The following is a 10869-nucleotide window of genomic DNA, read 5'->3' as shown; positions in this document are numbered from 1 at the left end:
AACTTTCCGCCTGCACGGAGGTATAAGAGCCTCCAAGTCTGCCGCTTTCGTCCAACTCCCAGACACCTCGCGGGCTCGCCGGCACCGGCAGCGTTTCCGAGAGGCCGAGCAGGGTGTGCTTGCGGCCGTTGGGCGCCTTCTTTTTGGACCTCGGGGCCATCCACACCGTCCCCTCCCCCTCCCGCCTCCCTCCCCGCCTCCCCCGCGCGCCCTCCCCGCAGAGATCCTCCCCGCTCCTCCTCCCGCTCCCTCCTCGGCGGGCCGCACCGCCCGGGCCGGCGCCGCGCGCGGGGGAAGCTGGCGGGCTGAGGCGCCCGGCTCTCCTCCTTTTCCCGGGCCGCCCCTCTGCCCCGGGCCTGCGAGGCCGCGCGTTGCCACCTGAGAGATGATGCAGGACGTGTCCAGCTCGCCAGTCTCGCCGGCCGACGACAGCCTGAGCAACAGCGAGGAGGAGCCGGACCGGCAGCAGCCGCCGAGCGGCAAGCGCGGGGGGCGCAAGCGGCGCAGCAGCCGGCGCAGCGCGGGCGGCGGCGCGGGGCCCGGCGGGGCCGCGGGCGGGGGCGTCGGAGGCGGCGACGAGCCGGGTAGCCCGGCCCAGGGCAAGCGCGGCAAGAAGTCTGCGGGCGGCGGCGGCGGCGGCGCCGGGGGCGGCGGCGGCAGCAGCAGCGGCGGCGGCAGCCCGCAGTCGTACGAGGAGCTGCAGACGCAGCGGGTCATGGCCAACGTGCGGGAACGCCAGCGCACGCAGTCGCTGAACGAGGCGTTCGCCGCGCTGCGGAAGATCATCCCCACGCTGCCCTCGGATAAGCTGAGCAAGATCCAGACCCTCAAGTTGGCGGCCAGGTACATCGACTTCCTCTACCAGGTCCTCCAGAGCGACGAGCTGGACTCCAAGATGGCAAGCTGCAGCTATGTGGCCCACGAGCGGCTCAGCTACGCCTTCTCGGTCTGGAGGATGGAGGGGGCCTGGTCCATGTCCGCGTCCCACTAGCAGGCGGAGATCCCCACCCCCTCGGCAGGGCCGGAGACCTAGGTAAGGAACAGGCGCCGCTGCGCCCCTTCGCCCTTCCGCCGCTCAGGTGGCAGACGGACTGACGGCCGGGCCGCGACTCCCCGTCCACCTTGCCTTCCTCAGCTCCCTCTCCCACCCGGCTCTCAGCCTTCCCACCCAGCCGGGCTCCGCCACCTCCACCCCCGAGCTTCCCCGAAAAGCAGGTCGGTCCCGGCTAGGGAGAGGGGGATGCGCCCTGCTGAGGAGTGTACGTGTGCGTGAGTGTGCGTGACAGACAGCAGGGCGGACTGAGAGCGATTCAAGGGTCACGGGTGTAAGATCGGCTTTCTTGCCAGCGCCTCCCTTTCTTCTGGCTTTAAGTTTTCGTTCTCCTTAAAACAAATGCTTCCAAATTCCACCTCCTCCTTCTTTCCGCCCACCCACTTCCTCTTGCCCTTGGGCTGAAATCCTTCCAGGTTGTTCAGCGTAATTTCTCAGTAGTGGTGATAAGAACAGTGCTCACTAGTCTTAGCAAGCAGCCACGGAGACCTAAACAATAACCAACTTTCCCCCCTCTCTGGGTTTTTGCAGATGTCATTGTTTCCAGAGAAGGAGAAAATGGACAGTCTAGAGACTCTGGAGCTGGATAACTAAAAATAAATATATATGCCAAAGATTTTCTTGGAAATTAGAAGAGCAGAACCCAAATTCAAAGAAACAGGGCGTGGGGCGCACTTTTAAAAGAGAAAGCGAGACAGGCCCGTGGACAGTGATTTCCAGACGGGCAGCGGCACCACCCTCACACCTCTACATTCTGATAGAAGTCTGAACAGTTGTTTGTGTTCCTTTTTTTTTTTTTTTTTGACGAAGAATGTTTTTATTTTTATTTTTTCATGCATGCATTCTCAAGAGGTCGTGCCAATCAGCCACTGAAAGGAAAGGCATCATTATGGACTTTCTCCATTTTAAAATGGTAACAACCAGAGGAATTTTAAGAACGTCTTTAGAAATAAAAATACGGGGATCAAACTGACTTGCAAAATCACAGTCAGTTAATTCCTTTTTACAGCCTTCCTCTGAGAGAAAAAAAAAAAACTTAAAATACAAAAAACAACATTCTATTTATTTATTGATGACCCATGGTAAATGCAAATAGATCCGGTGTCTAAATGCATTCATATTTTTATGATTGTTTTGTAAATATCTTTGTATATTATTTTTCTGCAATAAATAAATATGATTGAAAATTTTAAGAACCTCAGAGTTTGGTCTATATTTTTAAAGCTCAGGATTAAGCTGGAGGTAAATACCTGCTTGTTTAACTCTGGAGGCACCCAGGAGGGAGGGGGGCACTAATATAAACAAAGCAGTGAAAAAGGCAAATAAACTAGCTACTGACAGGCACAGGCATGTTAGTTAGAAAGACAGCTTTATTATTATTCCAGTTTGGTGTTCAGTGGGCTTTGTAGCATCTATCCTTCATCTCTTATCATGTCCCCAAACACAAAAACTTAACAAGTTTGTTATTCACTTCTCTTGCTTATATTTTGAGGAGGCAGCTGTAAAACAGTTAAATGCAAATAAGCAATATGAAGCCAGCACTATTTTCTCTTGTTACTGTGTATTTTTGTCATGCCCTCTGCTGTGTGTGAGGATTTCTAAGTAATAGGTTCATTGCACTGAAAGGATGCACGAAGTTATTAAAATGATCTATTTCTGTACACATATAAATCAGTAGGAATGCATAAAAAATAATAAAGTTTAATTCAGCAGTAAAGATAATTCCATTTGCAAAGGAATTTGCCTAACTTTTTTCATGAATGAAAATGATATTTAGCGTCTTATTTCCTTAAAAGAAAAACCAAAGTTAATATTTTTCCATGTTGATGGTACCATTCAGGAAGCAGTCTCCTTCTTTATATATAAAAAACATATAACTATGGAGTAACATACAATAAACAAAGAACCTGAACTTTCAGTATCTTCAGTAACTATTGGAACAATCACAATTTTAAGTACTAGAGCTATTCATTTTCTAGTGAGCCCATTAGCAAATAGATTTTATTCAAAATGACACAGAATTTTCCCCTGGTTACTTACAGGTATACAAAACCTGAAGTTAAGTAAAACAGTAACAGCAAAACAAATGGGGCTTGATTTTTTATTTCATTCTGGTTATTTCTGAGCCAGGAAAATACTGGCTTTTATAACTACTATCATTAGAAGTAACTTTGTATTACTTCTTAACTTTTACATCTAGTTGACTGCATTCAGGTATAATCAGGGAAGCTTTCAAACTGGAAAATAATTTTGCTGTCTAAATCAAACAATGGCTATGACAAACAAGTGTATATGAATTCAAACATATCGTGTTTGCTCAACTCAGATTGAGGTTGTTACTGCCTGAAGGTTTTTGTTTCCCTCCCACACATCATCAGAGAATGCTGACATAACAATATTGTAAATTTACTATTCTGAATATCTTAGACCATGTTTTATGATTAGGAACTTGTAGCATTGACTTACACACAGAGATTAGTGAAGGCTTGGGGAATTAATTTTTGATTTTGATAGTCCTTTACCAAATAACTACATGAGCGGGGAAAGTGATTACGTGTGAGTGTACTTGTAGGGTCTGGGTATATTTGTAGAGTGTGTGTGTATGTGTATGTTTGAGAGAGAGAAAGAGAAAGTGTGTGTGTGTGTGTGTCTGTGTGTAGGGTAGAAATGTAAGGTGGATACCCTGGGAGGATGAGTGAGAGCATCAGGTTGGTAATTCTCTCTTCTGTGTGTATCATCCTACCACCTCCATTTTCTAAACTGTTCATGGAGGAATCTCCTTGTTCACTAGCTTGGTATGACTATTTGATATTTCAGATTTCTTGGTGTACATCAAGATGGAGCTGACCATCATTGCTGAGAAGGTAATCTCTCTTATCTCTGATGATAGAAAACCCAGAAGTTTCCAAAAAAATTGCCTTTTAAAATTTTTTTGGTGTTTATTCTCTTTACATTTCTCATAAGAAAAAACCCTTTGGAGAAAAGCAAATGCCATATTTATGTTGCTAACCTGAAGATAGTATTTCCCCCTAGATTTTCAGGGAAAGAAAGAAATGAATGAATGAAAGGTGATGGATAGCTTTACTTTGAATGAGAATAATTCATGGTGGAAATATTTACTATTAGAATACAATTTTCAGCTTCCGTTTGTATTCCCAATGTCCTCCCTCATATATATGCCAATAGGAATTCTTTTTTAGAAGAAAAATAAAGCCACCTGTGTTTCTCTAGCTCTACCATTATTTCCTGTTTTCATTTTATTTTTGCTACCTATTCTTATATAAAGGGCAATTGGAATGAATTACCTCTGCTTCAGAAGTGAGAATTTAATGTGGTGGCTAGACCGGGGAACTCTATCCTTTAGCCAGAATGCATTTCCTGGAGAGAAAATGCTGTATAAAATTGCCTTGGGTGAATTCTAAACTACTGAGTAAGAATGTGCATCTATGTAATTTTTTAAAAATCTTTTTAATTTTGTTGCATTGATAGCCTTCCCTCATAAGAAAGCAGTACATGTTTGTCCTCATATGAGAACATATGCACACATTTCTAAGCACATGCACAGATGATAATTCATGCACAGTTGCAGGTACCATCCCTAAAGTGGTACATATTGTTAATAAAATAACGTTAAATAGCAGAAACTCACATACTGCGTGTACTTTTTTCCCACACTCAACAACGGCACAAACTTCTTGATCCTTCAGTCTTCAGGCTCATGTTCATAATAGAGCTTTTTAAGGGACACTTGGCCTCTTACAAAAAAGTCGAGCATTTTGCACATTCCACGGTTTGGCAAACTCAGAACTGGTTATTTTCTCTAGACCGGTATCAAGTTCTTCTCAGGCATATGATTTCACTTGAAGTCCTGCCCAGGAATCCTTCAAAGTGAGCGTTTGTCCCGCTCTCATGATGTCAGGCGGTTTTCCCTGCATCTGTAATTTGAAGAAAAACAAACAAACCTGCGGGGAACAAACGCCACGGAAACCCAAACAGAACTCCGTGGGGAGCGGGAGTCTCACCTGCGGCGGGCGCGGGAGGGGGGCGCCGGCCCAGACTCCCCTGCGTGGGTGGCGGGCCGGTGCCACACGATGGGGAGAGTGACAATGTCCGTGTCCTCCTCCGACTGCGTGGACGCCCCGGGTCCCGCGCCTGGCTGCTGCGCGGAGGCGGCGGTTCCAAATGTCAGCGGTAGCAAAAGGAGCAGCGGCAACAGAGTCAGGCAAAGGCCCAACCTCAAATTTCCAGAGACAGGCCTGTATTAGCGACAAACAGGGGTCGGGCGGGGGATCCCCAGGGGCCACTTTTCCAGAATTTTCTGCGTGTGTGTCGTAAAGTGTGCCCCACCCCCAGCACCAGCGAAAGTGGAAGGAAAGTACACCAGCAAAGTGGAAGGAGAAATCGGTCACCTCATAATTTCTCAAAGCCGGCAACCCCACTCTTTCCCAAGTAACTTGGAAACCGAGACCTCGAAAATGCAGACAGGATTATTAATGATCCTTATTTACTGAACAGCAAAAGATAGACCCAGTAAACAGGGTATGGGATACTTTTGCCGTTTGCTTTTGTCCCAAGGCCCCAGGACGTGAGCCCACTTAATGTTCTTAGCAAATCAAAGCACGTGTCCTTTGAAGAAGGTGTGTAATTGGAGTTTAAGGCATGTATGGAATTCCCAGATGTCTATAAAGTAAGAAGGAGCATGTGGCAGGTCACTGGAAGGTGGGGCAGGTTAAAATCACTGGCACAAAAATCCCCCCTTTATACTCTCCTTTATAAGGGCCAGGGAGATAAACCTTGGGGACCGGATGGGACAGGATCATAATGAATATCCAGCTTCTCCTATCAGAGTCCTAGTAACCATGGCAAAAAGCACATGGTCAGAAAACCTCAAAGAAAACACTCAATTATAGCCGGGATTTCGTGAGCGCCCTGCAATGAGATCGTTTGGGGTTTGCTGCAGCGCAGGCCTCGAACGGCTGTCTTTCTTGTTTACGTGGACTGTTTTCTTCTCCTTCCATTCCCCAACCCCTCCAGTTTGTCGATGTGTACTTATGCGTGAACAAAATTCCAGATCAGGAAAAGAAAAAAACATTTCTAAGAACATTCATCCCAAAGGCAGCCTTCTTGGGGGAGGGAGAGATTATGAGCAAGTGAAATTAAATTTCTCTAAAACACGCAGTTTAAACATCTACCAGAGAGAGCAAACGTTCGATGAAAAGACAACCATCAGAATCAGCAGCACTCTTTTTTGATTTCACTGAAGAATGTAGAGATGTATAGGAGACTAAGCGCGAGTTTGAATATTGCTTATTAGGCAGTTTTGTTTTGTTTTGTTTTGTTTTTGGTTTGAAGCCGGAACCGAAGGCAATCTCATTTTCCTCATTGGGTTCAAGATGGTGCCTTCATTTACCTGCACGGCGGAGCCAGAGGCGGGAGTTGTAAGGATGGGGTCGCCCAAAAACGCTGGCCTTGGCCAAGGTTGGCGTTGGGAGGGGGGCGATGTGGGGTCCCAGGAGGCTGGGGGCCGGAGCGTGGGGGCTAGAACAAAGCGCCACCGAGGCAGGCGGGAGGGCGAAACGGACCCACCGGGGGTGATGCGAGTGTGACAAGTGAAAAGTTAAGCAGGTACCTGAAGGAAGTTTATCTTGCCCAGATGTTAGGGCTTTTATGAAATGTCACGTGAAGAGAACAGATGTACGATTTGCAAATGGGGCCACGCCTGTAAATACAAGGAAGGCAAATGCTTGGAGGAAAATCCAGGCATCAATCATCAACCTCCTTTTCTAGATATCGATTTTCTCCTTTAAATACTTGCTTCCGGAAAGGGAAGACACATCTTCAATCGTTAGGTGCCTCCTCCAGGAGAGGTCACAATCTTATCCCTTCCCCAGCGCCCGCTCTTCCCCTAGATGCCTTAGTTGCAGAGGGTTGGGGTGGCTGGCAGATTTCTTCGCTCCCCGCCCCTCGCGCTAGCCTTCTTCACGTTCCCCATCCCCCACGTTTCTGTCTTGGCCTCTCGGAGACTTTTGATCCTGAGAAACGTATCGGGTCTCGGTTTGGAAAAGCTGAAACTAATCAATTGCCTTTTTGAAGGGGTAGAGAGTGATAAGAGGGAAGGAATGCCAGGACTGACAGACCCTAAACCTCCAAGATGCTCAGCTGGGCTGAAAGATGAGCGGGTGATCCCTTCCTCCTGGGACCGGGTCCCAGGCTCTGGGGATCTTTGCTGCCCATTGGGTAGGGCTTTTACGAAGTTAAATTATCGGTTTGATTGAGGATTCTTAAAAATCATGTGTACAAATAAGAGGTTCTCCCATCCCCCACCCTTCCATGCAAGAAGGAAGCTCAGTTCCTAAACAAAATTAAAATGAATTAGTAGTTACCCAGTTGTGGAAGACAGATTCCTTTCTCTGTTCTAAGAGAGATGTTCATAGAGGCTATTGTGAATATTAACGGGTGGCTCAGGCCAGATCTCTGCACATATTAAGGATTTAAATATTTGTTGACAATACCTATACATTAAATGAATGAATTGTTCTGTGGCTCTTCACTTAAATGCAACATTATTCCTAAGTCACTGTTAAATTGACAATTGCACCTGGCTTATATTTATTATATAGCTGCCCATACAGCTCTGTACTTTTTTAAAATTAAAAGTTGGGGTATTTTCTTACACAATATTAAATCTAAATTTACTGTCGGAATTTATATTAATTTTCTTTGGGTTTCCAAAGAATTGAAATAAATTCAAAATGATCACATTAGCTTTAAGGGTGACAGTTTTAAAAATGCGCATGACCAGATAAACAGACACATCTTTTCTCTATGGGATTTAATCTAAATACCCATCCAGCCATCCCTGAAGGAACTTAACCTTGATTTATTACCTTTGGGTACATAACATATCTGGTTATGGCCCCTACAGCGTCCTGGAGGAAGACCTCAGATCCTGCCCCTCTGGGTTTGCCTAGCCAGGATGAATGTTGGGTTGAATTCCAACCCCCAGATTCTCATATGTGTTGCTTTAGGGCTTCCAGACCTCCATTTCTAAACATACTACTGGACACAATAGTCCGAATTTCTTTTCCTCTTTTGTTTCTGAAACAACACCAATTAAAAGAATTGTTACTATTGTCGAAAGCCAACATGCTTCAGAAAGAGACTGAGTCAGTACTGCACGTTAAGTAATGATAATGAACCCTTCAGAGAGGTGCGTTGATGAACCCCTACAATCCTGGGCAGAACCCGACCTTCCAGAGCAGCATTCTTTAAAAGTGTCCTTATAAATCCCTGTTCCATTATGACAGAAGGAAACTTCTGTTAGTCTCTTGCTAAGGTTGCCTCATTCCGCCCTTGACTTCTTCTCTTGCTACCCCCATCAACACACACCTTCTAAAACTTAACTTTGTAACATATTAAAGAGACCTGGAGCAGAGAATCCTTCTTCCTCTTCCTTCTGTCCAGGCCTCCACTGAGTGAAACTTAAAACACATCTCATAGATCAGTTTTCCTTCTCTGAAGTTAGGCACAGTCCACGACCCGGATTTTCAAATAGCCCAGGCTGGAGTCTGCAATATTTAATCCAGTCAGCTATTAAATGTCCTCCAGCTAAATCAAGAGTATAAGAATCCGTGGTGGGATAATGATACCAACCAAGAGCAGTTTGGTAAAGGAAAGGGGGGCTGGGAGGGGGCACGGACTGCAGGGATCCTTTGATTTGGAAAATCCTGTTTTTAGAACTCCCGTCAGAGTAATAACAAAGCAAAGAAACATGAAAGAGCAGCTCTTTGTTCCAGGATATGGTTTTAATGAAATACTACTAACACACACACACACACACACACACACACACACACACACACACACACACACATTCACTCACTCACTCACGAAAAGAAAAGGATCTACTATTAACAACCGCTTCTGAGACTCCGCTTTTCCTTTACCTATTAGGGACTAGCGGGCTGAGCAACGTGATTCCCCCCTCCCCCTTTTCTGCCGCCTCCTTCCCTCCCTAGTTAAGCCGAAGTGATTGTTCTGATGAGTCCCGGCCAGCACAGAATCCCGGACCACACTGCCCTCCGCATCCGGGCTCCAAGTCCCTTCTCCGAGCAAAGGCGGCCCCCGCGGGAACTTGACTGCGAGGGCTTTGCTTCTCCCTTCCCAAGGCGGACACCCGCACTTTGGTAGCTAGTTCTCCGGGTCCCTGGCTGGAGGCCTTCATAGAACCCCAGCACATGTGGCACCAAGGGGATAGCGTGCCCCAAATCTGCCTGCCTTGGCTCCCAGCTGACCCTGCCCAGCGCTTTTTTGTTGACTTAAAACATCCGGAGGGACTGCAACTAATAGAGAGAACGGGGCTGGGGGCAGGGGAGGAGAGCGAAGAGGCAGGGGTGGGGAAACACCAGAGAAAAAGCAACAGCATTTGGGAAGGGGGGGCAATCTTTTAGGCAGCGGGAACGAGGCATTTTAGCAGCCGCGTCTGTCATCTGTAACAGTGGACAGATAAAAACCGTCCCAGATCAAAGAGGTTCGTTCATAAATCACCCGTAAGAAATGGATTGTGAGGAGTAAAAGACACGTGTCCAATAATCTCAGCCCTGCGGTCAGCTAGCTGCCAGCGCCGCTCCTAACTCCCCCTCTCGCTGCACCCGCGCAGCGAGCGCGTCTCCCGGCAGGGGATGTAAGGGGGGGAGGGTCTCTCCCTGCTAGTAGCACCCGGCTCCCCATCCGCCAACCTCCTGCTCTCCACCCCGCCGCCCCCTCGCTTCCGCCTTAGACGCGCGGCTGGGCCATCCCCGCTCCAGACTTGAGATTTCAATAAATCGGTGGACTAGATCGACCCAGGAAGTCATGGTAAAAATTGGAGTCTTCATTTCTGAGGCAAGAAAGTTGCTCTCTCAGAATCTTAGACATCTACCCCTCGAGGTCCCTCTTAGTGTGCTTGTCCCTCTGCTGATTCCTCTAGAGAGAACTCGGAAATTTATAGTGTTACGGTGCAAACGTAACTCAGCCCGGAGAGGGAGTTCAGCGAGAGCAGAAATTGCCTGGGCGGGTGTTTTCTGTTGGGAGTTTTCGAAGTTTCGGATGAACAGTGCTTCGCAGTCAGGTTTGCCGCACTAGCGTTATCCGTAAAGAGTACTTGCTGTCCCTAAACTAGGACCCAGTGAGTCTCTCTCTCTCCCTCCCACCTCCCCAGCTTGGGACTCTCTCGCACCTGCTCCTTTCCTGTTGAAAACACAAGCGAAAGAGAATGTCCAGCCCCGCGTTCTAAACTCTCCAGCCAGCTGTTCGGGCGACCCCAGAAACGCGTACTGAGCGAGTTTAGAAATGCTGTAGTTGGCCATCCCCGAAAAAGCAGCAGACAAATCTAAGACAAGACAGAGCTGGTGAATTTGTGCGGGGGATTTACATCGACAAATACCTCTTACTCCTTCCTTCTCTCTTAAGTTTCAGCATCCTCCAGATAAGTAGGATTTTGCTTATAATAGGTGTTTATGGTTCCAGGAATTGCACTTTGATCTAGGATTTTGGGGGTGGAGTGTCTAAGGGGTCTCTAGACGCTTGTCTGATTTGAATGCCTTTCAGGATGATTTATGGCAAAAGACTCCTTTTTGACACTTCCAGATGCCAAAGCTCTTACCTTCCAGGAAGGGGTGAGGAAAACCTGCTTCCAATAGCAGCGAGCATGGGAGCCGGCGCGCCTACCGCGCCACCCTGCGGGTCCCCTTAAACTGGCAGTATGCACCACCAGCCTTCTTGAGCCCCTGATAACCTTTCCCTGCCTTCCAACTAAGGAGGAGGGAGAGACCTTTTCT

At 47.4% G+C, this 10869-nt stretch overlaps 1 protein-coding gene across 1 annotated transcript; it reads left to right on the top strand.

The window, feature by feature from the left end:
* Positions 1-243: 243 nt before the first annotated feature.
* On the top strand, positions 244-2248 carry TWIST1 (twist family bHLH transcription factor 1). The gene is made up of 2 exons (XM_047695649.1): positions 244-1033; positions 1583-2248. The coding sequence occupies exon 1, from the start codon at positions 386-388 to the stop codon at positions 989-991; it is 606 nt and encodes a 201-aa protein (XP_047551605.1). The 5' UTR covers positions 244-385; the 3' UTR covers positions 992-1033; positions 1583-2248.
* The last annotated feature ends 8621 nt before the right edge of the window (positions 2249-10869 follow it).

Source organism: Lutra lutra, chromosome 11 (genome assembly GCF_902655055.1).
Source record: "Lutra lutra chromosome 11, mLutLut1.2, whole genome shotgun sequence".
NCBI lineage: Eukaryota > Metazoa > Chordata > Mammalia > Carnivora > Mustelidae > Lutra > Lutra lutra.
This window is presented reverse-complemented; position numbering and strand designations above follow the sequence as displayed.